The sequence below is a fragment of the Leopardus geoffroyi genome, chromosome D4 (genome assembly GCF_018350155.1).
Source record: "Leopardus geoffroyi isolate Oge1 chromosome D4, O.geoffroyi_Oge1_pat1.0, whole genome shotgun sequence".
NCBI classification, from domain to species: Eukaryota; Metazoa; Chordata; class Mammalia; order Carnivora; family Felidae; genus Leopardus; species Leopardus geoffroyi.
In genome coordinates, this window is record NC_059342.1 from 94,317,017 (window position 1) to 94,343,860 (window position 26,844).

Genomic DNA, 26,844 nt, shown 5'->3' on the forward strand with positions numbered 1-26,844 from the left:
AAATGAGCCTCTGTGACATTGGCACCATTGAGGGCCCAGGGACGCCCAGGGGCAGGGTGCGCACAGGTGACTGATGTCTGTCCTGCCATCCCCACCTTTCCAGGGTGGTGGAACGGCATGTGCAGAGGCACAGAGGCATGTGGCATGTCTCCAGTGGCTGGAGGCCATGTGTCCTGGCCTCTCCTGGGGAGGAGCTCTCCAGATGCTGGCGTGGGGTTGGACTCCCAGTCACTCAGTGAGTGAGCTGTCAACAGCCAGGCCACCAGCAGATTTCACTGGGGCCTGTGTGCCTGGGTCCAGTTGAATGAGAGGGACATGGTCTCTGACCTCCAGGAGCATATGAAGAGTGCGACGGAGGGGTGGGCATTGTGGGATGCCAGGAAATGGTCTCGCAGTGCCGCTCCCCTACCGCATGCTGTGTCCCAGACCCTTGGTGAGAGGGCATTGAGGGGGGCATTGGCACCCGGCTTACACCACCCATCACAGCGCTGAGGACCTGCTCGGTGCAGGCCAGGGGGCTGATTATGTTCTGGTGTGGCTCATTCTTGGCTTGTGGTCTGAGCCCCCGCTCAGACACCCGGAGGCTGCCTGGGTGTTGAGGGGTGGAGAGAGGTCGGACACCGTTCTGCTGGGCAAAGTGACAAGGGCAGGTTTGAGAGATGACAGTGAGTCCAGCACTGGACACGGGCTCTTCACCTTCCCCCTGGAGCCCCTTGTGGAGGAATCTGGAACTCTAGAGAAGAGCTCTCGCTGCCCATCCAGGTGTGGGGCCCTTGGAGTTTAGAAGGTCTTGGAAGCCGCAGGTGTGACAGTGAGAGTCCAGAGCGTGGCATCAGCGTGAGGGTCGGGCCTCGGTGGACATGGCCAGGTGCAGACAGACCCCATGTGCCCCGACAGGTACTGGAGCTCCCTGCGGAACCTGGTGGTGTCTCTGCTCAACTCCATGAAGTCTATCATCAGCCTCCTTTTCCTGCTGTTCCTGTTCATCGTGGTCTTTGCCCTGCTGGGCATGCAGCTGTTCGGGGGACAGTAAGTGGGTCCTAGGGGGCGTATGAGGCTGGGGGCCCCCGCTGGGGAGGCAGAGCTGAGCGCTGACGTGTTGCCCAGGCCCCTCCACCTGTCTTCCACCTGGAGGTCCCCCAGGAAGACAGTGGCTCCAAGCACACGGCCCATTCACAGCCTGGGACAGCATGGCATGCCAGAGTGCCCCTGGATCTGATGAGGCTGCCTCCTCCCAAGACTTCTTATTTTCCTCAGGTTCAACTTTCAAGATGAGACCCCGACAACCAACTTTGACACCTTCCCCGCGGCCATCCTTACCGTCTTCCAGGTAAGGCTTCTGGTTCCCTCAGCTCTCCAGGTGCTGGGAAGGCAGCCTTCCCTGTCAGCCCCTTGCTGGTGCCTCAGCACAACCTGAACAGCCAACATTTCAGATAGAACTTTCCAGAAAATAGAAGAGAACAAGCAGGAGATGAGCATAGGGAGGTCTCCAGCGTGTAGGCCTCCAGTCCCTGGGTCCCTGCCACCAGATCTAGGAACTAGTTCTGGAGGGAAGCTGGGTGCTGTGATGCTGTCCCAACAAGCATGTGTAGGTCCCTGGGGGACCCAACTGTCTAGTGGCCATTGGACTTCAAGCCACCAACTTATGTCTCAGCACCAGGACCTGGAGTCAAGGCTGTCTTTGACCCTTTGAGAATAAAACAGCAAAGCACTACCTAAGCTTCTCCCTCCTGTATGTCAGGTCCGGTGACCCTTCAGTTCTTTTTTATGTCTGGACAACTTGATCACCATGACTCCTTGAGAAGCTCAGGCTCTTGGGCCATGTCCTCTGTGATGCAAACCTTGCATCAACTCAGGTGATCTCTGCCCTCTCAGAGGGTTCCCTTTTGAAGGGTTTAGCACTTTTTCCCCTTGCAGGGCTTTGGCAGCCCTGATGCCCCTGTGGCTGTCCTCACCTGTAGGAGGATGCCAAATGTCTCTGTCGTATGAACCTCCTTGGACACCATGCCTGTGATTGAGCAGGGTGGGATGGGTTATTGTTTTGCCCATGATGACTCTTAGGGAAGCCCAAAAGGCCATGTGTGCTCAGGCCAGGGGCTCAGCTTGGACCCTTGGTCTCTGGGGCTACCCTTGGTCTCCAGATTATGGCCTCTAGCAGCGGGTGGTCATGACCTTTCCTGCACAGTGTGATCTGCTCAGTGATAGGAAGGAGTGTCTTCCTCCTGTGCGTCACTAGGGCTGCCCAGTGGGATCTTGAAAGGCAGGCAAGGCGAATTGGCAGGAGTGTGTTCCAGACACAGTAGCAGGAAGTGGAGGCTGGGGGCAGCGAAGGCACAAGGTTTGTGGCAGAAGGACTGGGGCTGGCAGAGGCCAGGTTGGGTGGGCCTTCCTTGCCAGGCCCAGAGGCTTTGGCTAGCAGGAGGTGGCACAGGGGCTCCCAAAGCAGGGAGGTGATGTGATTGACAGGGCTCTGCTTTGTTCGGTTTATTGCAACAGAACAGAAAGGAGCTGAATGAGGCTCATGGTGCTGGTGTGGGATAGAGGGGAAGAGGAGGTCAAAGCTAGGGGAAAAGATGGCTCTGGTTTAGACCTTAGACCCCCTCTCGTCTGAACACAGCAGTAAGCTAATAGATACATCTAGAAATGAAAAGGACCCAGCCACGCAGAAAACAAACTGTGGGCTGGAAGTGGAACATTGATGAGAGGTGAAGAGACCCGGGCGCCCGGAATGTGGTCTGTGCGAGGCAGGCGGGCTCGGTGTCAGAAGCATCCATGTGGCACTTGGTGTGTGGCCCTTTGAGGGGCAGAGGACCAGAGCTGGGAGAGAGCAAATATGGCCAGAGGAGTCTGAGAAGATCTCAAGGGCAGACAACGGGCCAGGCCAGGCCTGTGTCTTCCATGGATGGTGCTGGACGGGGGCCTGAGACCCTAAGATGGGAGCTCCTGCTTCTGAATGGGGCTGGAGGGCAGAGGGAGAGCACGTGGCCTCGTGGTGAACCTGTAGGCTGAACCCTGGTGAAGCTGACCCTACAGAAGAGGGCTGGCAACATCTGCAGTTGGAAGGTGAGCTCACTGCTGACAAGACAGGAATAGCAGAAGAAATGCAGGCGACTTTGTGCCCAATGTGCTTGAGCCCTGTAGAGTGTTAGAGCAAGAGCTCGTAACACATAACACAAAATTAAAACAAAAAGTACCTAAGAACCAAGAACAGGTTAATACAAAAAAGAACTAAGCTGAAATCCTAGGAATGCAACAGATAGCTATTTAAATAAATTAAAAAAAAAACCCAAAAGGTAAACTATACACTGGATATGACCCAAGAAAGGACGGGTGAGCCGGAAGATGTGGAGGAACTGAGCCAGCTGCACCACGTCGGGTGAGAGAGCCGACAGCAGTGTGGTTCCAGCCGAGTCCTAGAGCGTGTGTGTTCAGAGAGCTGAGCAGGGTGAGCGGAAGTCATGGCAAGCTTAGACATGTTGTGTTAAAGAGGAAATCTTAAAAACGACTCTAGAAAGAGATTCGCTACAGAAGAAGGACAGCCTGATGGCAGAAGGTTGGGGGAGTAACTTTGAAATACTGAGGAACAGCACCTGTCAGCCTGGAATGCCAACCCAGAGAGCCGAGGTTCAAGTGTGAGCTAGCACTGGAACGTTCAGATGCTAATACGGAGAGTCACTAACCCCCCGATTGCCGAAAGCACTGCAGACATGTATATATTTAGTAAAGCCAGTGACTTGGAAGAAAAAAAGAACATTATACTCACCAAGAAGAATTTAAAAATCTGAACTGTTTCAGAAGTTGAATAATTAAAAGCCTACCCCCCTAAGCCACCATGTTCTAATTTTATGAGTGAATTCTACTAAATATTTAAGGAAGACATTATTCCAGTTTTATACACATGACTCCAGAGAAGATAAAAAGGAAGGCACCGAGCTCATCTTATGAGACTAGAATAACCTTGATATAAAAAACCATGACCGAATTAATGTGAATTTGCTTTATGATGAGTTACAGGCAGAGACTACAGGCAGGGGGAGTTGTCACACAAAGGAAACTTTTATTTGCGGTAAGTAAGGAGATCATGGGGAATAACTTCCAAAGCCATGACCCCCCATGTGGGGTGAGTGTGTTCCTTTGATAGGAATATTCAGGAAGGGGAGCTTTTGTCAACATATATAGAGGTGGGTATATGGTCACTCATGCACGCTCAGGAAACATGCCTGTACACGCATCATCTGCTATGCTAGTGAGAGTTGTGCTCCACCTCGGAAGGAGATTTTCACATTAGAAAGAGGTAAAGGGATAAAGGCAACCGCCTGCCGAGGTGGGAGTTCGTGACTGAGCTCAAGCTGGTCCAGGCTGGCTGAGCTCTTCCCGTTATTTGCCTCTGAAAAGTTAAGGCTAACGTTCGTGTGAAGAAGAAGGGCGGCCAGTGGGGGTCTTGCTGGTGACACGACTAGATAAGGATCGTACTAAAATAAAAATATAGGCTGTGATCACAAACCCAGAGAGAGAAGGGAAACAATGACTAATCAAATCTAGATTTGCTTACAGATTATCATTATGATCAACTTGAGTTAATCCAGAAATACAAGATGACTCAACATTAGAAAGTCTATTAATGGAATTCATCATCTTTGCCGATTAAAGGAGTAAAAAACCCTGTGTGATCAGAAAAACACCTGAAGCCAACAAGAGCATGGCACAGAGTGAGAGAACAGAGAAGCAAGATGGGGAGATTGGTTCACTGTTGAGACCGTGTGGATGCATCATACTCTGTGTGTGTCTGAAATACACTTTTTCTAAAAAAATGGAATCACATGATAAAACCCAACATTCCTTTCGAGTACAAACTCTTAGCAGATTATGCTGGTACCAGTGGTCGTAGTGCAGTAGAACAAGAAAATGTGAAACAATTTCTCTGGATTGGCAAGGAAGAAAGAATGGTCACAGCTGGAATATTTATATATACAGAAAACTTGAGTGTTGTAATTGCTGACAGTATGGGATAATTTGGTTATCCATAGAGCAAAACACGCAATTGGATTCCTACTTTGCACCAGATTTGAAATCAGTTTGGATAGATTAAGACCTAAATGTGAAAAGCAAATTTGAAACTTTAGCAGTACATAGAGGAGTGTAATGGTACTAAACTCAAGGCAGGGGAAATCCTTCCTAAGATTGAAGAAGCACAGATCATAAAGGAAGAGTTTGACAAATTTGACTACTAAAATAGAAATTTCTGTGCATCAAAAGATACTCTACAAAAGGTTTTTTTTTTTTTTTTAATTTTTTTTTTCAACGTTTATTTATTTTTGGGACAGAGAGAGACAGAGCATGAACGGGGGAGGGGCAGAGAGAGAGGGAGACACAGAATCGGAAACAGGCTCCAGGCTCTGAGCCATCAGCCCAGAGCCTGACGCGGGGCTCGAACTCACGGACCGCGAGATCGTGACCTGGCTGAAGTCGGACGCTTAACCGACTGCGCCACCCAGGCGCCCCTACAAAAGGTTTTTAAAAGTCATAAACTTGGGGCATCTGTGTGGCTCAGTTAGTTAAGCATCCACCTTTGGCTCGGGTCATGATCTCGCGGTTCGTAGGTTCGAGTCCTGCATTGGGCTCTGTGCTGACAGCTCAGACCCTGGAGCCTGCTTCCGATTCTGTGTCTCCCTGTCTCTCTCTCTGCCCCTCCCCTGCTCTCTCTCTCTCTCTCTCTCTCTCTCTCACACACACACACACTCTCTCTCTCTCTCTCTCTGTCTTTCAAAAATAAATAAACATTGAAAAAAATGTTCTTAATGTCATAAACTTGGAGAAGACATTTTCACAGTATTAGCAAATAGCCCTTGAAGGGTTAGTGTCCAGAATATATCAAGAACTTCCACAAATCGAAAAGAAAAGACAAATAATGTAGTGGGAAAAGCAGAGTGTAACCAAGCATCTCACAGGAGAGGATGTTGGGCTGATGAATGAGCCTGTAAGGACTATTACCAGCGTTCCTAGTAGTCAGGGAGATGCAAATTCAACCCATCTTGAGATAGCCTGCCTGTCTGTCAGTGTAGCAGAAATTAAACCCAATAATACCAGGTTTAGAGAAGATGTGGAGACATGCGGGTGACTTTATGCTGTTGCTGGGCTGATGGAACCACTTTGGAAAGTGATTTCATAAAATCTAATAACTAGAACTTACATATGAGTAGTTCCTGTTGTGGGTCTGTGCTCTGGAAAGTCTCCCACCCAATTGCACAAGGAGACACTTGTGAGACGTTGTAGCAACGTTATTTATAATAGCAAACAACTGGGAGTCACCACAAAGTTCATCAACAGGAGAATCGATGAGAAAAGCGTGTTGTGTTATCTGTACAGCAGGAAAATGAATGACCTAGAATTAAATGTATTAACATGGATGAATCTCGCAAGTATAATATTAAGCAAAAAAGAATAAGATTCAGAATAATACACAACATATGATACTATTTAAATAAGGATGAAAACATGCAAAACAACATTGCTTATGGCATCTATGCATGAAAGTATAAAAGCTTGTGTGGGAATGATAAATACCAGATTCAGGGTGTGCCGTGTCGCTGGGGGCTGGGCTGGGGGAATGGGAGGGGGGGAGGGGGTTCCACTCAAGGAGTGCCACCTCCCTTTGAATGCTTCAGTTCTCAAGCCGGGGAGTGGGTACACGGAGGGTTGTTAAAATTTATTCATCATACCTTTCTGAACGTTTGAAATAGTACATAAGTAAAAAATAAAAGGACACAAAAAGATGAACTAAGTAGACATTAACCAAAAGAAAGCTGGTGTAATATTAACATCAGCCAGAATAGAAGTTAAGGGAAAAAAAGCCTTAGTAAAAATAAAGAAGTATATTACATAACGACGAGAAGAAGACAGCAATCCTGAATCTGCATGACCTACCAACACGGCCTAAAAATACACTGAGCAGAAACTGACAGAAGTACGTGGAAGTCCACATCTTATAAGAGGTTTATCATACATTTCTTTCAAACCATAGGATGAGGCTGACAGAAGATTAGAAACGATGCAGAAGAGCTCGTGAAAAACACGTCGGTTGACGTCTATAGAACCCTGCACCCAGCTGCTAGATAACAAACCAAACAGTCGTTATAGAGCATTTACAGAAATTGACCACGTGTTAGGTCACCCAGGAAATTCCTACAGATACTGAAGAATTGTTATCCGATGGGGCACATTCTAGATATAATTTAAATAAATAGAAATCATTAGTAGAAAGTTATTTGAAATCTTCCCCACATTTGAAAGCTGACGGACCAAGTTAAAGAAAACATCAACAATGGATGTTATGAAATACTTAGATGAACAATAATATCTAAGCTTACGGGATGAAGCTGAAGCAATACTTAGAGGAAAATGTATAATGTGAAATGCAATTATCAAAATAAAAGAGAGGCTCCTGGGTGGCTCAGTTGGTTAAGCATCTGACTTCGGCTCAGGCCATGATCTCACGGTTCGTGGGTTCAAGCCCTGCATCGGGCTCTGTGCTGACAGGTCGGAGCCTGGACCCTGCTTCGGAATCTGTGCCTCCCCCTTTGTCTGTTCCTCCCCCGCTCACACTCTATCGCTCTGTCTCTCTCTCTCAAAAATAAGCATTAAAAAAACCTTTTTTATAACAAATAAAAGAAAGAATGAAAATAAACTAAATACTCATCTTAAAAACCCAGAAAAGAGTCTCCAGTGATGGGGTCTAGAGGAGATGCACAGAAATGGCACCTTACAAGGGGAAAGAAAAGAAGGAAGATCAGGTCATCAGCCTTGGACCTCAGGTAGCTGAAGGAGAAAATGTGTGTGGTGTGTGCCACATCTTTGCTTCCTTCGATGACCCTTTTGTCCACGTCACCGGTCTTTCTGGCAAGGAAGCCATCTGCCGCGTGACTGGCGGGATGAGGGTGAAGGCAGACCAAGTTGAGTCCTCTCCCTCCGCTGCCGTGTTGGCTGCCCGGGATGTAGCCCAGAGGTGTAAGGAGCTGGGCGTCACTGCTGTCCACATCCTCCTCTGCAGGAGGAAATCAAAGCAAGACCCTGGGACATGGGGCCCAGTCAGCCCTCAGAGCCCTTGCCCCTCAGGAATGAAGATTGGGCGGATTGGGGATGTCACCCCCATCCCCTCCTATAGCAGGTCACTGTGATTGCCGTTTGTGAACAGGATTCCTCAAATTATTGTTTTCTGTTAATAAATTGTCTTTATGCAAGCTAAAAAAAAACAAAAACAAAAAACAAACCCTAGAAAAGAGAACAGAGTAAAACCAAAAAAAGATTGAAAGCAGGAAAAAATGGTTAATAAGCAGACGTTAGTGACACAAAACTAAAACATCAAGAAAACAAAATCATAAAAAGCTTGTTCTCAAGAAGACTAATAAAGTAGATGACACTGTAGCAAGACTGATCAAGGAAAAAAAAACACAAATAAAAAGTAATAGCCCATAAAGGAGGTGTAACTACAGGAAAGGGAGACATTTTTTTTTTTTAAATTCGAAAGAATATTAGGCAAGACATTTGAAAACTAAGATGAAACATGCAGTTTTATAGGAAAATATCAAAGATTTAAATTGGCTTAAGAAGAAATGAAAAACCTGGATAATTTTATAACCATTAAAGAAAAGGGGTCTGTAGAGCTCTTTTCCTGCCCTGAGCCTGGCAGGTTATAAGGTGAGTCCTGCCAAGTGCATAAAATTCATTTGTGTTGCTTAGCACAAGACCAATATACAAAAATAGAGCTTTCCTATATGATCTGATCATTCAACTAGAAAATTTAATTAAAATGAAAGATTTCATTCACAGAGGCAACAAAAGCTGTAAGGCACCCAGAAATCTGCAAACAGAATGCAAGACTTTTATGGGTGAAATTATAACTTGTTATTAAAGGACCTACAGATCTGGTATTCAGGAAGTATATTTATAATGAGGAGGCCTTAACGTGGTAAAGGTATCTGTTCTCCTAGTTCAAGCTATGAATTCAGTGTAGTCCTGATGCAAATTCCAACAGGACTGTCTTTGGAATTCAGCATATTGATAATGTGGAAGAGCCAATGTCCAAGAATGGCCAAGACAATTCAGGAAGGAGGGATTTGCCTCGCCACATGTCAAGAGTTTTTACGAAGCGACAGTGGGGAGCATCATGAGGTCCATAGGCAAAATACCAGAAGACCAGACCAGAGAACCCGGAAACATGCCCAGGTAGGAAGCCGGTCTTAGGAGGAGGACGGCGTTATACCTCAAAGGGGAAAGGATATTTTAAAAAGTGGGTCTGTGAAAAGTGGCTTTCCACTGGGGAAAAATGTAGATCTTCATCCCCACGCATCCACAGAGCAGTTACCACAAACTCCAGTTGGATTAGAACCCTAACTGAAAAATCAAACTTTAAAATGACTTGAAGGAAATGTAGGAGACTCTCTTTATGGCCTTCGGATGGAGAGGAATTTCTTAAATGAGGTTCAGAAAGCAGAAAGCACGAAGGAAACAGTGACGCATTTGGCTGCATTGCCCTCTGTCATAAGACAGAAAGGAACTGAGAACATTTCCAGTAGCTCCTGCAGACAGAGGGCTAGTATGTGCAAGGACACGCACGCAAATGTCACAGTCCGTGTGGGGAAGACGGGGTGTCCGAAACCTGAGACCGCGGGGGAGGCCCCAGAAGATGACGCCTGATCAGCTCGCCTTCTCACCCCTCAGATGGGAACTGTGTCCACTACAGATGTAATTTAGAGTAAGCGATCTGGAACCCTCGTAAAGTCAGAGGCTGGCATGACCGGCTGCCTGGTGGTCCTAGTTTGCAGCGTTTACAGTGAAACTCTGTAGCAAAACACTGGAAACAGCTAAGGTGTGGTCAGGAGGCATGTGGGTGGATGCCTGAAGGGTCACAGTAGGGGACATGAGTAAGTGGACATGTGTGTATCACATGGATAAACTTCAAAGATATATTGGATGGGGACAGCAAGTTGAAGAATGATGTGTGTAGTATGATACCTTCCTGTGTGTGTTTAAAACACACATGGCACGTTTTATTTATAGATACATGCATGTCACGTGGGTAGAACTCTATTGACACGGTTCCTCACCAGTGTGTGAGTGGGGTCGTCTGTCAGGAGTGATTGTGGGCAGCGATGCCAGTGGGACAGATTGAGCAGTGTCTATTTTTTTTTTTTAAATTAATGTTTATTTTTGACAGAGAGAGGGACAGAGTGTGAGCAGGGGAGGGGCAGAGAGAGGGGGAGACACAGAATCCAAAGCAGGCTCCAGGCTCTGAGCTGTCAGCACAGAACCCGACGCGGGGCTCCAACTCACAGCCTGTGAGATCATGACCTGAGCTGGAGTCAGACACTCAACCGACTGAGACCCCCAGGTGCCCCCAGCAGTGTCCATTTTTATTGGTGGACACACGAATGTCTGTTACTTGATGCTTTTGTACTTTTCCAAAAATATAGTAGCTAAGAGACACATGGTTCTTGATGGGGCAATATTGCATTTAGCTACCCTCACCGCTGGACGCACTGTCACATCATCTATAAAATCATGGCCTCCATGGCTCTGGGAGTGGGGAGTTCTGCCTCTTCGGCCCTGCCTCAGTTCTCCAGCTTATGCTATTGTTCTCTTCCTTGCCTTCGCTCGCCTTTTCCTTCTGCTTGCCACCCCCTTTCTGTTTTTGGAAATGCTAGAGCATATTCATCTTTTGAGGCTTGACCTAGCTCAGCAGCCATGTCTTTCTGGAAGTTTTTCTGGAGGACCGTGGGCCACCTTGACCTACAGAAACCCCATCATCCAGAAACCTGTGCGTGTGCGTGTGTACACAGCCATGTCTTGACTCTGAGTGTGCGCACACACGTGCACATGGGTGGAGGTGGCCGTGTAGGCATGCCTTGTGGTACTATCCCTCCACAGATCCTAACAGGAGAGGACTGGAATGCAGTGATGTATCATGGGATCGAATCGCAAGGTGGAGTCAGCAAAGGCATGTTCTCCTCTTTTTATTTCATTGTCCTGACGCTGTTTGGAAATTGTATCCTTCTTGCAGTGCATTAGGGCTTGGTCTGGGCCCAGGAAACCTGGGGGGTGTGCGGGGTGTGTTGGCCATGAAAAGGAGAGGTGCCTTCTCGTTGAGTGTGAATGATGGAGCTTCTCCTTCTGGGGAGCTGGCTTAAGTCTAGACAGTGAATACTCTTGAGGCAGTCTGAGCTTGGGGGATCTGGAGGCTGTGGGCCAAGGTTGATGGAAGCATGAACTGTGCGTATGGTGTCCAGAGGGCGTTGGTATGGTCAGTGGCAGGCTCGGGAGGGTTGCTGTGGGAAGACGTGGGCTTTGAACACAGGGCAGTAGTTTTTTTTCCCCCCCGGTTTAATTCTGTAATTAAGTTTTGGTACTGGGCTTTTAAAAAACTTTCCCCTGCTGAAAATCTAGTACCTGCAGAGAAATGTAAGGCAAGTTTTCCTGTAGCGGGTGCCAGTCAAGCATGTGTTTTAGGACCTCGTGTGTGTGTGTGTGTGGGGGGGGGGGTCGGTCTGTGGGGTCAAGGAGAGCCCAGCGCAGGTGACAGCTCTGCCTCAGGCAGGTCACCTGGGAGAAGGAGGCTGCTGGGCTCATGATGCAGGCAGGGGGCAGGGCCAGGAGAGGCGAGGTGCGAATGTGGCCCCACTGCTGGGGCAATAAATTCAGGCTGAGCAGGGGCACTCAGGTTCTCCAAGTCTTCTGTATATCAGAAACCCCAAGGACAGTTAAAGCTCAGGTTCCAGCCCACAAATGTGCATTTTAACACACTCCCCTGGGGGTGCTGGTGTTGGTACTGCGGCCTGGGGACCCCACTTGGAGATCTGCTGTATTAAATATCCTGCAGAGCCTGGAAAAAGATCTGAGCTGGCGACAAACGCCTGTGTGTTGTCTCCTCCCAGACTGACCTGCTGGCTCCGCCTTGTCTCCTCACCCGCACACCTGGGCACTTGACCCCGTTTGTCCCTCCTTGCCCCTGGCGTGCTGGCCGTCATGCCAGCCTGTGACCTATGACATTCCAGACCTTATTTCTCTCTGCCTCCATCGGACTGTCTCTCCTGCTGCACACCCAGCAGGATTGTACCACCTGTCAGCCCTGTGTCGTTCACGGCTCAGGTCCTGGACCCCAGGGTGGGGAGCCCCGCCCCGCCCCCCCGGGAGCCTGAGCACAAGGCCTGGGAAGGAGGATCCAGGGTGCTCAGGAGGGCCCGTGCTTGTTTCGGTGTTTAGCAGACAGGGGGGGCCGGGGGCTGGCTGAGAGGAGAGCTGTAAATGGCAGCCATGGTTGTCAGAGAGGGGAGGAGCCTGAAGTGTTGGCTTCAAATGGGGGGGGGGGGGTGAGGGTGGGGGTGGGGAATAACTTCTGTCCAGAAAGAGGTGCCCACAGCCCCCAAGACTGAGCAGCGGCCTGAAGCCCTTCACAGCTAATTCTGACCCTGTGCGGTCAGGCCTCGTGCTAGCCACTGGGAATCTTTCCTGCTGCCCCTGTGTGCCCCTCTTGCTGGGCCTCAGGTGCCAGGGCATGACCTTAGTCCCGCTCTTCAGGTGTGGGAAGTCCTCTGAGAGTGTCCGTGGCTGTGGTTAGTGTGGGGAAGCGGCCCCTGGCCTCGGTGTCCTGTCCTCTGGTCTCTGCTGGAGCCCTGAGCGGCCTTGCCAATGAGGCAGTGCCCTGGCATATGGGGGGCCTCCCTGCCAGACTGGGGCCTGACCAGCATCAGTCGTCGCTGTCGGCCTCATACAAAGCCGGCTGCTCCTCAGGCCTCACACTGGCGGGATTAGCCGCAGCCTGGGCCGAGGGGTGAATCCCCAGGCCTGTGGTGGAAGAGCTCGGTGTAGGGGACACAGGGCCCTGGCTGGGGTGACTTCGCCCCCAGAGGACACTGGCAGTGTCTGAGATGGTTTGGGTGTCATGACTGGGCTGAGGGGCTGCTGCATCTGGTGCACACAGGCCAGGGATGCTGTTCAACATCCCACCGCAAAGGGTTGCCTGGCTCCAAACGTCAGCAGTGCCGAGGAATGAAATTAACTGGGGACGGCAGCGGGGGAAGGCCCAGGGAGGGCCTGAGGCACAGCACAGAGTGCGGGCAGGGGATGGTTCTGGGGAGGCGCTGCTCTGAGGTGCACGGGGAGGAGCTTGTGGGAAGAGGCAGCTCCAGCCCCAGGAAAATTGAAGTGACTCACGCTAGTGGCCTGATCTGGACAGACTGGAGGAGGGCGGTGCAGAGAGGTAGCTGCCGGCCACAGGCCCCCGTCTGGGCCACTTGGACCCCTCCTGGCTGTGGGATCCTGGGTGGGGTACTTACCCTCTGTGGCCTTTGCTTGCTCATTTCTAAAAGGGGATTGTAGTAGCCTTGTCATGGTGCTCCTGGAAGGGCTCAGTGAGGTGAGGGGTGGGGGGTGCTCGTGTTGTCTGCCATCAGCATGACTTGGGTGTTGTTTTTGCCACTCTAGCAGGAGGGCACCTTGAAACAGAGGGCCCCAGGACTTCACTTTGAAAAAGGAAGGGAGAAAACAACACTGAGCAGGTGTCCTAAGCCTAGCCTAGGAACTGAAAGCACTGGTCACGGCCGGATATGCATGTTTATGGTCTGTCTTAGGTGGTGTCTGCTCCCAGGACCCAAAGGTGATGGGGCCCATGTGAAAGCAGGAGGTGTTGGTTGGGAGGCCTCTCACATTGGCCAGAAACTTGGGGGAGGTGGGGATAGAGGTAGGCAGTCCAAATTAATCCAACACAGCCTCTGAGCTTTGGGGCTGGAGAGTCGGGCCTGAAGAATGGGGTTGGGGAAGGAGTTTGTGTGGCCATTATGGGGAGTTGATACGAGACTGAGGGAAAGAAGGATGGGCAGACCAGGCGGCGTGGCTAGTCTGTGTCTGAGGGCAACAGGGGACAGAGGAACAAGGGGACTTGAGAGGTATATAGTCACAGAGGATCTGGGGAGATGAGGAACCCTGTTCTCCATGGGGCAAGCTGCAGCATGACTGTGGGAGACTTGGGTGGGTGGGTGGGTGGGGGGGGGCAGAAGGGTTCCTTTCCTTAGCTGGAGCCAACCAGACACTCTGCTGAATGTCTTCCTGGCCATCGCCGTGGACAACCTCGCCAACGCTCAGGAGCTGACCAAGGTGCGTGGGTAGGGGCACCACCTGCAGCCCAGGACGGGCAGGGAGGGGCAGGCGGGGCAGTGTGTGTGACTCTGGATGAGTCCAGAGAGCCACGACAAGGGCCAGTCCAGGGTTAAGGACCCATGTAACCACCCTCCACGGGCATCTCCTCAAGGTCCTAGACGGGCAGAAGTTAGGCTGCCACTCAGATGTGTGTGTGTGTGGGTGGGGGGGGGGGGCGGTTGGTGCTGAGGAAGCGTGAGAGATGATGTGCCAGGAAGGCAGATGAGCACAAGGGCAGCTTCTGGAGAATCCGAGACCTGGAAAAAATGGCCAGAAAGGCAGGGGGAGTTATGAAGAATGGAAGATGCAGCCCAGAGAGTTCTAAGAAGTGAGGGGCAGGCTGCACCAGGCCCCTGCGCTCGTCCCTGGGAGGCGAGGGGCCTCTGTGGCCAGTCTGGAGTGTGCATGGTTGAGCTCAGGCAGTTAGCGGGCAGCTCTGTCCTCAGATGCCAGGCCTGGCTGGAGCCTGGAGGAGCAGCTGCTCCCCCTTGTCAGCTTGTTTGTGCCGCAGCGGGACAGCCTCTTCTCCTGGCTGTGCCTAGCGGGTGGCATCTAATACTCTCCTCTTGTCCCTGAGCCTGGTGGGGGGTGTGATTATACATGGCTTCCCCTGTGGTTGCCTTCCCAACGACACAGCCCCCTGCCTGGTCACCTTCACCCTCACAGCCGTGGACAGTGTAGCCCTGGCTCCCAGGAGGAGGGTCCTGCTGCCTCGCTGGGCCACCTGAGGGGAGTGCTCCCCTGCTGCAGAAACCCCACGTGCTTGCCATCTTGGCTGAGCATGTGGCCTGCTTGTGCACCTGCCCATGTACACGTGTGTGTGCTGGAGCTCACACCTGTGCACATTCCTCTGTGTGTCTGACACAGTCCTGCCCTCACTATCTAGCACATCCCGACTGTCAACATCATCTCTGTTCCGGGGTGAGCTTGACTTGGGCTTTCCCCGAGGAGGGCAAGTTCCGGACGTTTCTGCAGTCAGTATGGGTGTGTGCAAATATGCCACAGTGCTTCCGACAGCTGTCAGGTGCCCTGCTACCCTCTCTGTTCTCTGGGAGGAGTGCTCCAGGGGGAGGCAGGCCTATTCAGTGTGTCTGCCTTAGCTTCTGCTCAGACTTCCTCTTCTCCGGGTCCAGGCCTGGGCCGTGGTGGTGCCTGGGGGTATAGACGCCTACCCTGCTCTGGCTGCTGCCTCCTGAGGCCCTGGAAGTCCCACTGGCCTGCTCATTCCTGTTGTCCGCCAGGGCCAGCACTGGGCTTTGCCATCTAGGAGCGGCTGGAGAATGACTGTTCCTGGCCCCAGGCTGGGCTTCCGGGCGGTGGGGTCAGGGGGATCCCCTGCATCCACAGAACATATCTTGGTGTCAGGATTTCTGGGACCACATGAAATGGGGGTGCCCAGCAGCGTTGGTGGTCTGGGCACCAGCTGTGTTGGTGCAGGGGTGAGCTTGAGCTTGAAGTTCTCGCCGTCTCTTCGGGTCGTGCTGTGGGTGAGGACACACCAAGGAAGCGATGTCCTCGGGGCCCTGTCTCCATGCAGGGACACCCTGTGAGATGTTGGACCCACTGCCCTTATTCAGGAATCGTCTTTCCCTGGGAGGTGGAGCAGGTGGAGGCCTGTGCTAGGCTGTGGGGGCATTTCCTGGACTGGCTCTCCTTCCTTTACCTTCCCACAAATGTATTACAGTATTACATTCTTTTCAAAGTGGAAATAAACTCTATGAAGTCTGTTTGTAGAACACCTGTCCTCTCTGCCCAGAGGGCTGTAAACCAGGATGGAGCCCGCGGCTTGAAGAAGGACCTCGATAGGGGTGCTCTGTGGTAGATGGAGCTTCGCCTCCTCTCTGGGGCCTGAAGCTTGAAGACCTCTTCGCTGTGGTGGGAAATCTGCAGGCAGCTAACAGGGGTTTTAATGTTTGCCATTTTGGGGCCTCTAGGATAAGATTTAGGGATGTTTTGGGCCACAGTGGGAACACTAGCTTCCATGGAAGCCAGGTGGGCCTGGGGTTGGGTTTGGGGGAAATAACAGTGGTCTCAGCAGTGTAAGTGGAGGACGTGGAGGCCTCGGTTTCCCTCCACGGGCTCATGGGCTCAGCCCGGAGCTTTTCATCTAGATCCTAGAAGCAGAGCATGTTGGTTTTGCCCAGTGACGTGGGGTCGGGGCCAGAGGGTCTGCCCAGAAGTCCACTCCCCTTCCCACGGAGGGGGCAGAGGCAGGGCAGGGTATCTACACCTGTGTCAGAGAGCCATGGGGGTCCTTCCCACAGACTTGGTGGGGGAGGGGATACCATCAGGCATTGTAAGTGGCTGCCATGTGTTGGGGGACACAAGGAGGGCCTTCTCACAGCCACGGCTAGGGACAGGTAGACAGATGTGATCCGACGGGTCCTGGTAGGAAAGCTCAAAGGCTGTGAGGTAGCTATGCCTGACCCTCGCCCGGTGACAGTTCCTGTGGGTGATGCTGAGCCAGGACCTAGGCTCAGGGTGCAGAATCCTGCCCCTTGGCCTTGCCCACAGTTGCGGGGCAGAGGCTGGCTTTGTTTAGGCGAGACAGGTGCCCCTGAGGTGTGGGGGCAGCAGGTGGGAGGAAAGGAGGGCTGGGCTTGCGTTTTGGCAGAGCCAAGTCCAAGACACCGTGGGACACGTGTGCAGGCAGCAGCTGGGTCCTTGTGGCTTGAGCTCGTGTACGGCGTCGGGGTGCAGGCGCAGGGCTGGGGTCGCCAGCTGTGAGCACCCCGGGACTGGCCCGTGGCAAGAGGGTGCTGAGGCGGGAACCCTGTGGAACACGGCCCCGGAGCAGCAGGGACAGGCCGCCAAGGGCTTGCGTGGGATTGGTGCTCGCTGCTGGAGCCTGGATGGATTGTGCTCACGCGGGGGCTGCTGCCTGGCCCACCGGTTCAGAGGGCAGCAAGGACTCCTAGACTATGGAAGGAAGAGCTCCAAGGCCAGCTGCACACCTCTGTCTGTTCAAACAGGATGAAGAGGAGATGGAAGAAGCAGCCAATCAGAAGCTTGCTCTGCAAAAGGCCAAAGAAGTGGCTGAAGTGAGCCCCATGTCTGCCGCAAACATCTCTATTGCTGCTGCGTAAGGCTCTTGGGGGCGGACTGCAGGGTGGTGGGGGCTGCTGCAGAGTCTCTTGGCTGGGCCCCCAGCAGGGCACTCTTTCCTGGGGCTTCCTTGGAGCACCTTGTGTTGGCTGGAGCTTTTTGGGACACAGCCTCCCCCAGGAGCTGTGATGAGAGGGAACGGCTCCCCTCCTGCAGGAATCTGTGAGCAGAGGGTTCGTCAGGAAGAGCCTCCATGGCTTCTCCCAGTTTGAGTTGGAGCAAGGTGTGACAATGCATGGTCCTCCCATCATGGGTGGGATCGGCTCTGATTAGCCCCTTGAGAGTCTTGGGTGGCTCCAGAGCTCCTAGCTGGGGCAAAGACTGTGAGTCAGGGGTAAGGTATCGATATATCTATTTTATAATTTTCTTAAAGTTTGTTCATTTAGAGAGAGAGAGAGAGAGAGAGAGAGAGAGAGCAAGCAGGGAGGGAGAGAGAATCCCAACCAGGCTCCGTGAACTCATGAACCGTGAGATCACGACCTGAGCTGAAACTGAGTCAGATGTTTAACCAACTGAGCCTCCCAGTCGCCCCTCCATACGTCTGTTTTCTGCACAGCTTTTTAGGAATGTATTTTGTGAACCGAAAGATTCTAGGTGGTATTTCAGCAGCCCAAGAGACTTAATGCAGTTTCCTAAATTGTCTTTGAGGTTTCTGTGTTGGGACAGAGGTCAAGGGGAAGCCTTGCTGATGAGAAAAGGCGAAGGCGGGGTTGAAGCTTCCTTGGGGAGGCTGGTCATCCCGAGGTTCAGCTGAGCTTGAAGGAACATTGCAGAACCACATCTGGAGGTCTTAGGGCCTTCAGAGTTGGGACAGCCTAGGGCCAAAGGCTGCAGCGTGCTGAGGGAGGTCACCGCCGGGGGAAGAGAGGGATGGGAAGGGGGAAGGAAGGTCTGGCCTGCTGTCAGCGTGGCCATGAGAGAGCACAGAGAAGCTCTGTCTTTGTGGGGAGCTCGCTCTCTGAGCCAGGCTGAATCTGTCTGGAGCTGCTGGCTTGTCTTCAGTGCCACCCTACCCCACCCTACCAAACACCTCCCGTTTCCCATGTGGACCCACCTGGTGGGCACCGGGAACAGCCACAGGTACATCCGTGGTGACACATGCATCTGTGCTGCTGAGTGTATGTGCCGGCATGTGGATGTGTTTGCTGGGAGTGTGGGTGTGCAGGTGTGCGGGAACGCGTGTGTCTGCTTGTGCGTGAGTGTGTATCATAGCAGCCCCGTTCTTGTTCAGCAGTCCCAAGAGTGACGACCTGTTTTCTAGGAAGGCCTTTGCAGAGGATCTGCCCCTAAGCCAAGCAGGAAGCACTGGCCTCTGGGGGAGAAGAAGCCGGAGGAGATCACAGGCCCCTGGGGGGCCCGGGCAGGGGTGCAGGGGGCCTGCGGGGAGCCAGGCAAGACACAGCAGTCATTTCTCAGACAGCGGCTGGGGTGCTCAGGGTTTAGTTGCCTCTGTTTTGTTGTTTGGCTGGTTCAGTGACTTGGTCGGCTTGGTCCTGGGCTTGCTCTGAGGAGGTTGTGGTGACCTGGCAGACGGCCCCTTCTCCTGAGCTTTGTAAACTACTGGTGGTCTGCCTTAGCAAGGGCGGCAGATGAGCCTTTGACTTCTTCACGGGCCTTGTGGGTTTCGGTTCAGCGTTTGCCCTCTCTGCTCGCTCTGGAGGTGAGTGCGCTGTCCCGTGAGCCTGATGCCTGTCAGAGCTGCCTCTTCCCTGGGGGCATGTGGCAGGGCACCCGTTCCCATCAGGGCCGAGATCTCAGAGAGGCAAGTGCCGGGGCCCTCAGCACCACCACACAGAGCATGTCAGGCCACCAGGAAAGGTCTGGATGCTCTTCCTCTGCCCCTGTCCTCATCTGGGGATACTGCTATGTAAGAACAAGGCTGCAGAGGTAACCCCGGGCCAGGGTATAACGCCAGCTGCTGGCCCCATGTCCACTGTGGTGCTTCTTTTCCCCTGGGCGGGGTTCCTGGGGTCGCACAGGTATTCTGCCTCACAGCAGGTCCTGAGCTCCGTGTCAGCTTGTCAGCCAGGCACGTGTGTCCCCCTGCTTGGGCTGTAGGTCCCGCGGGTTCTCCTGGGATTGGCTTTGGGTTGCTGTCCTCTGCAGCACGTCCTGGTCTGCTGTTGCTGGACACGGCGGTCGGTCTGACGTGATCACTGAAGATCCCACACACTGGGCGGGGTCTGAACTCCCGGGTGTGTGAATGTCTGCTCTCCTCTTTGTGTGGAGACCACCGAGCCCTGGAAGCTGTGGCTCAGAGCCCCGGTGTCTGTCTGTCCTCTGTCCGCTGGCCCCCCTCCCAACTGTTTCTGTTCTCCTGGTGAGTTGTGTTGGGTAGACGGCCAATGCCTGCTTCTTCCCCACTGCTGGGGTGGGGTTAGAGTGAAGCGCCCGAGTGACACTCGCCGTGACACTCCCTGCAGCCATGCCGTGTGGTATGTGCAGGGGGAGGACTGGTCCAGACGTTCTCTGTGACGCCTCGATCCTGGGTGGCCCTTCATGTCCTTGGTGTTTGAGAGGCTCTCCTGGGCCTTGTGCAGCCTCACACAGAGCCTGAGGGGAGAGGGTTCCACGCCTCCTCAGAGGGGCGTCCCTGTCCCTTGGAGTTGGGCTGCAGCCCCAGGTGACAGCCACTTCAGGCCCCTGGGAGGGAAGGGACGGTAAGGGTGACATGGCCCTCCTGGTTCTCTGTACTTTGTCACCCTTCTCCTCACCTGGACTTGTGAATGCTGGTATACACACTCACTCACACAGTTCACTTACCTCGTCGGAGTCACAGCCCCCTGACGCTCACTGTCATGCCTGTTCGTGCTCATACGTGTTCATACTCACCTGGTTGGTCACTCACACGTGTTCACACTCACATACGCACACATGCTCACTCATAACCCCACACTCATTCACACACTCTCGTGTACTCACACACCATCCACGCACTCACGTTCAGTCATACACTCATTTGCACACTCACACACACACGTTTGCACCCAGGACCTGCAGGCGAGTGAGTTGCTCTGGGCTCCTCACAAATGTGTGTCGACTCGGCCTTGAGAAGGAGTTGCTGGGAAGCCACCTGGGGAACTGCCTTAAAGGGGAATGATTGTGGAGATCTTTGGTTTCTCTCTGTTGGTTTTGGAAAAGCTTCCAGAAAGTCCCTGGGAAATGGCTGGAGCCATACCCAAAGGAAGTGGGTTGGTCATGTAGCCTGTTAGCCCCTGGGAAGGGTCGTGGTGAGCTGGAGGCATGTGGTTTAGAGCCTGGGGAGCTGATGGGGTCAGGTGGGCTGGGACAGAGCCAGGTGGTCAGGCAGCAGGGCCCAGGTGAAGCAGCAAAGGGCAGGTGTCCCGTGCTGGCTGGCTTTGCTCCCATCTTGAAGGCAAGGCGAATGCCTAGGTCATCCCACCGCAGCCCCGTGGGCGTGGGACACCAAGAGGCAGGGGAGGGCCATTTGGAACTTCGGACAAGTGGTGCTGGCTCTTTCCAAGCCGGCTGCCCTTCTAGGGGCCTAGTGTGCTGGGCCGTAGCGGATGGGCGGCAGGACCCCGGCTTCTCTTCTTCCAGCCGTGGTGGGCGTGCTGTGTTCTTTTTTAGCGCTCCTTTTCTGCCGGATGCTCTTTCTTTCTCAACTTCTCTTTTCCCCCGAGGTCTCGGCCGGTGCCCATTCTGATGGAAGCGTCCCTGGCCTCCTGCCCAGATTGACACTGCAGCCTGCGCCCTGACCTGACGTGGCTTAAACATGTTCTTGTCCTTTAGAGCCCTCTCTGGTTTTCTCACTTTTGTTTGTTTTGTCTTTTGCATGTGCAGTTTTGTAAAGCACACGCGAGGTGCTGCCTCTCACAGCTCATCTGTCTCCAGCATAAACTCACCGTGAGTCGCTCTGCTACGATCCCCGTCTGTGGCTTCGTGACAGCTACATGCGAACACCTCCCTCCACCCCTAACTGCTTTTCCACCTCAAATCACTTGCTTCAGGGGCAGCTCCGGGAAAGCCTTCTGCAGCTGGCGGGGGACAGTGGGCATGCTTCCCGACGTCCCTGAGTCCTGTTCACGGGCATCAGCCTCTCTGAGCTCGGCCCCTCTCCTCTCCCTCCTGGTCGTCTTGTCTGCTGTCTGTCCATGTCTCTCTGGTATCTTCAGCACCTTCGCTTCTCCTGAGGTGACCACCGCTGGGCACCAATGGGTGCTGTCTCCTTACGGTTCCCGTGACGGAGAGCGTTCATTAGGACTCACAGAGGACTTTCACGGGGTCCTCCTTCCCCACTCCTTTTTCACTTGGGAGGGGGTGTATCTATGACCCTTAGGAAGTTGTGCCAGCAAGATCAGAGTTGCTGTCTCATGTTGGATCAGCCAGAGCCTGAGATAGAGCCATAGAAACCTCAGTGTGGCCCTCCTGGAGGTGACGCCAGTCTGGCGGGGGAAGTTGTCCTGGGAGGCTTGCCCCAGGGGCTTCCTCCCAAGGGTCAGACCAACCCCTGCAGGCGAGAAGTCCCCGGAGGGCCTGGGTGTAGTCAGTAGGTGGCCGGGTGCCTGCTTTGTGTTCTGGTGCTGTGGGAGCCCTTGCCGTCACTGAGACACCTGCCCCCTACTCAGCCAGCACAGAGCCGGGTTCAGCTTGCCCGCAAGCACTTGGAGCCGCTGGCTGTTGGGGCCTGATGTCTCACAGGGTAAGAAAGCTGGATCCTGGATGAGTGATTCGCAGGGTGGAGTGAAATGTGCACATAGGTATTGATGGTGTCACGGTCGGGGCTGCTGCGCGTTATCAGCGGCTGTGGGTAACTGGCTCTCTCAGCCCAGAGACTTCAAAGCAGGGCCATACCAGTGAGGCTTCTTTTTGGGTCCTACAGGCATCTGCAGTGCCTGGGTCAGGTGTGGCTGAATAGGGCTATACCAGCAAGCTGGGCTCAAGACATCACGGGAGCAGCTCCCCCATGTGACTCCTCAAAGAGCCTTTTTAGACAAGAGCTTTGCCTGGATCATTGTCACCTGTGTGTCGGATGGTTGGCCTGGCTCTCGCTCTCATGGTCTTGCTACTTGTGAAGTCGGCGGAGAGGTGCAGAGAGACCAGTGGTGGCCAGACTGAGCAAGGACAGGGCAGCAGCCAGGTGGGTGCAGGCTGACTCAGACACCAACAGGGAGGGGAGGCCTGGCACACAGACTCAGAGGCACATCCAGAGAGGAAGTCAGCAGCATCACTACAGTTTCAGGCGGCACTAGGGCCCAGAGAAGCAGAGAGACCCAGCAGGAGCAGGGCCCCAGAGGGGCCACGTGACACAAGTGTTCAGTGTCTTGCTCCCCTGGGAAGTTAGGAGAGGAGAGGAGTCTGCCAGCCCCGTGGCACCCTCCAGTCTCGCGGGTTAGCTGGTTGCTGGCAGAGGAGGAGCTGCAGCCCAGGGTGGGCCTGAGGGCACAGCCATGTCATCACAAGCTCATCCCCACCGGAGCTCCCGGCCGCTCCGAGTCGGAACCTTGTTCCCACTGTCTCTACTGCCCGTCTGTTCTGACAGAACTCACCTCCCCGCCCCTCACCGTCTTGGGCTGTGTCTAACACTAACCCTGCTGCTGCCCTCGTGGGCTCTTATGTCTGAGGAGTGACCCTCAAGGCTGTCATCCCTTTCACGTGGTTCAGCATTGTTCAGAGTTGGGTCCTTTGTTTCGGTGCCAGCCTGGGATGGGGTAGGTCCCCTGTGGCTTTAGTCTGAAGCCAGAGAAACGGAGGGTGGTTGTGTGGCAAGGCGTCCCCAGGAGTAGGGCTGCATGGCTTTGGTGTGTCAGAGGAGGCAGCTCGGGGCCTGGGGTGGCAGTTGAAGCGGTTGGGGTAGCAGGTGGCCAGAGAGGCTAACAGTTGTCCACCCTGTGTTGCCACATGGGCTCCCGGGTGAGGCACAGACAGTGTACTCTTTTGCCTTCACGCTTTTGAGGCACTGCCCTGGAAAAGGCTCCCCACACTGGAGCCCGGACCTCACTTCAAAGGGACAGGGTTAAGCCTCATATGCTTTGTGCAGGCCAGCTGCAGGGACTGGGCTTCCCCCACCCGGCCACCTCTGTCTTTGCAGGTCAGCATGGTGCTCAGTGGCCCAGGGCCCTGGAGCTGGTGGCAGGGTTGGCCTGGGGCCCCTCAGGCTGTCACTCTGGGCTGTGGTGTCAGTACAGTTGGGGTCTGGCCAAGGCCTCATATCTTTAGATACCTTTTTTTCTGCATTGCCTTTGCATGCCTCTGATCCTGGCTCCGTCAATGGCTCACCGTGGGGCCCTCTGTGAGTCGCAGCCTCTAGGCTCAGTGTCTTCATCTGTGAAATGGGGACAAGAGCAGCACCTAATTCCTAAAGGTGGTTTTGGGGGTCGGATGAGGTGGGCATTGCAGCCGGTAGCACAGTGTGGCCCTTGAACAATACAGGTGCCACAGCTGGCATTGTTCTTACGCTGCCACCACCACCACCGTGGTGGGTCCAGAAACCTCCAGAGGCTGAAGGAGGAGAGTCTGGCCTCAGCAGAGGTTTCTGCTTGGCTGAGGTGGGCCTGGAGTCGCCTGCATTGGAACCCTTATTCAGCAAAGACCCCAGAATGCAAAGGGCTTCCCATGTATCCTGGGCTGTGGAGCCCCACATGGAACCATGTGGGTGAGGCTGCAGGGTGGTCGAGGCCTTTGGTAGCCTGTGCAGTGGGGGCTGAGTCTGGAGCACAGGCCATTCCTGGTGCTGGAGGGCTCCTCTGTGTGCCGGTGGATGAGGGGGCTCCCTGTGGAGCCAGGAGAAAGGAGGGCATTGAGGACCATGGGAGGAAGCATCTCCAGCCCTCGACCTGAGTGCTGGGCTCCTGGGAGCAAATGGCCGCTGAGCCCAGTGGCAGCTGCCCAGATGGGGCTGACCACCTTAGGGAGCAGTCACAGCTTTACTCTTAGCTCCTGTTAGGGCCAGCTGCCCCTGGGCAGCTCTGCTGTATGCTTCAGCGAGGCCCGTGCCCCAGGGCTGCTGCAGGTGGCTCCCTGCCTCCTGCCTCTTCCTCAGTCCTGCCCCATTTGGACGCTGCCCCCCACCTCTCCCCATTTTGGTCTTCCTGGCCAGCAGCCCACCTGCCCTGGAAGCCTGTCTGCCACCTCATGCTGGTTCTTATCATTCCCACTGCCCTGCATCCCGTGGCCAAGGGCCCCTGTGCACCTGCTCAAGGGTGGCTTTGAGCCCCCACCTGGGACCCCCCCCCCCCCCCCCCCCCCCCCCCCCCCCCCCCCCCCCGCCTCAGTCTTTGGGCTCACGATGGGGCGAGGCCAGCGCTGAATTCTTGTTACCCTGGGTATCCCCCACCTGCTCTGCACCGACTGCCAGGGGTCTTGAGGGCTCCTGCCACCCCTCCTCCCTGCGTCCACTCTGCCATCCCTCCATTGCTGCGACCATCTGTGGCTTCCCCTGCGAGGCAGAGAGGTGGGGGGGCGGGGCGGACGCTCACTGCCGGTCTCCCCACAGCAGGCCGCAGAACTCGGCCAAAGCACGCTCGGTCTGGGAGCAGAGGGCCAGCCAGCTGCGGCTGCAGAACCTGCGGGCCAGCTGCGAGGCGCTGTACAGCGAGATGGACCCCGAGGAGCGGCTGCGCTACGCCACCACGCGCCACCTGCGGCCGGACATGAAGACGCACCTGGACCGGCCGCTCGTGGTGGAGCTGGGCCGCGACGGGCCGCGGGGCCCCCCGGGGGGCAAGGCCCGGCCCGAGGGCGCAGAGGCCGGCGAGGGCACGGACCCACCCCGCAGGCACCACCGGCACCGCGACAAGGCCCCGGCAGCGGCCCCGGCGGCGGCGGCGGCGGCGGCGGAGCAGGACAGGGCAGACGCCCCGAAGGCCGAGGGCGGGGAGTCCGGGGCCCGGGAGGAGCGGGCGCGGCCGCACCGCAGCCGCAGCAAGGAGGCCCGGAGCGAGCGCGGCCGCGGCCCGGGCCCCGAGGGCGGCCGGCGCCACCACCGGCGCGGCTCCCCGGAGGAGGCGGCCGAGCGGGAGCCCCGGCGCCACCGCGCCCACCGGCACGCACCCGACCAGGGCAAGGAGAGCGCCGCGCCCGGGACCAAGGGAGAGCGGCGAGCGCGCCACCGCGGCGGCCCCCGGGCCGGCCCCCGGGAGGCCGGCAGCGGCGAGGAGCCGGCGCGGCGGCACCGGGCCCGGCACAAGGCGCTGCCCGTGCACGAGGACGCGGAGAAGGAGGGCGAGGTCGAGGACAGGGACAAGGAGAAGGAGCTCCGGAACCATCAGCCCAAGTGAGGGAGTGCGCGTGGCGGAGGCGGGGCCCTGGCGAGGGGCGAGGGGCTGGGGGTGCCGGTGGCGCAGGGTTCAGGGGTGCGGGGCTGTCCCTGTTCAGGTTGGCCGTCCCGCCTTCGTCTCAGCCTCTCTCTCTGCGGTGGGGACAACCCTGCCCTGTTGGGGCGACGTGTAAAATCCTTAAAACCGCGTGGGGATCAGGTTTGCTTGGTGCGTGTCCGTCCTTATTCTAAGGCTCTCAGGAGAGAGAGGGTGTAGGACGAAATCGTTGGGACTGGTTTGGGACACGTTGGCTTGGGAAGATTGGAGAGAGCCTGAGGGAGGCCCGAGGAGGCCACTGGGGGCTAAATGGTAGGAAGGAATAGGGCCAGGCTGGGTGGCCATGACAGAAAGGGCCTCCCAGCTCTCCACACCAGCTGGCTCGCCTGCTCCCTGGCAGGGACAGGCCATGACTCTGAGTCTGTGAGAAGGCTGGGGTGACAGGAGGCCCCAGGCTGAGGCCAGCACTCTTGGGCGCCTGCCCGGCAGCTGGAAGCCCCTGCTCAGGTCTAGAGTCTGTCTTTGTGTGCAGAGTTCTGTGTGGGGCCTTTGGTCTGGAGGGGCCGCAGGTGGAGTAGCTTAGAGAAACACCCTCTTCTGGGCTTCTTCATTCTGCACATAGTTCCCTTTTATATACATAGTGTGATGCCAGCCATGCCTGGTCGTGTGCCGGGGACAGACAGGTTGAGTCGGCCCCACTTTTACTTTTCAGACCTGAAAACACAGAAATGTACAAAGTGACGAAAACCATATGAAATGTCAGAGTAGCAGAGGAAGTGGTCAGGGATTTATCTGATTTACATCGGGGCATAAGGAGCTGGATTTTGCAGACTGACCAGGAGTTTAGGGCTGCGTCAGAGTCTGGTGTGCATTCTTGGTTGCAGGGAGCCACGCTGTGACCTGGAGGCCAGTGAGATGATGGGTGTGGGCCCTGTACATGCACTGCCCAGCACCTGCCTACAGAAGGTGGAGGAACAGCCAGAAGATGCAGACAATCAGCGGAATGTCACACGGATGGGCAGTCAACCCTCGGACCTGAGTGCCACTGTGCATATCCCGGTGACGCTGACTGGCCCTCCTGGGGAGACCACGGTTGTTCCCAGTGAGTATCTCCCCGTATCAGCGGGGCAGGGCCCACCTTATGCAGGCGCAGTTTGCTCTCCCCTGTCCCCCTCTCTCCATGGCAGCCGCTTGGGGACAGAGCATGCCTGTGTGAGCCTGTCTACACCAGCTCGAGACAAAGTCCTTTGTGGTCAGCATCTGTGCCTTGATGTCT

The 26,844-nt window shown here is 54.9% G+C and overlaps 1 protein-coding gene across 20 annotated transcripts in view; it reads left to right on the top strand.

Moving 5' to 3' along the window:
* Positions 1–26,844, top strand: part of CACNA1B (calcium voltage-gated channel subunit alpha1 B) — a 193,118-nt gene that overhangs the window by 75,761 nt on the left and 90,513 nt on the right. For 10 of the 20 annotated variants that reach the window (XM_045470209.1, XM_045470208.1, XM_045470226.1 and 7 more), the window contains 8 exons: positions 898–1,029; positions 1,258–1,330; positions 10,924–11,041; positions 14,078–14,145; positions 17,160–17,269; positions 21,097–21,159; positions 24,749–25,528; positions 26,453–26,670. In XM_045470209.1, the coding sequence (XP_045326165.1) occupies positions 898–1,029; positions 1,258–1,330; positions 10,924–11,041; positions 14,078–14,145; positions 17,160–17,269; positions 21,097–21,159; positions 24,749–25,528; positions 26,453–26,670 (1,562 nt within the window). The remainder of the gene's footprint in view (positions 1–897; positions 1,030–1,257; positions 1,331–10,923; positions 11,042–14,077; positions 14,146–17,159; positions 17,270–21,096; positions 21,160–24,748; positions 25,529–26,452; positions 26,671–26,844) is intronic. The other 10 variants (XM_045470219.1, XM_045470220.1, XM_045470223.1 and 7 more) reach the window with 3 other exon arrangements.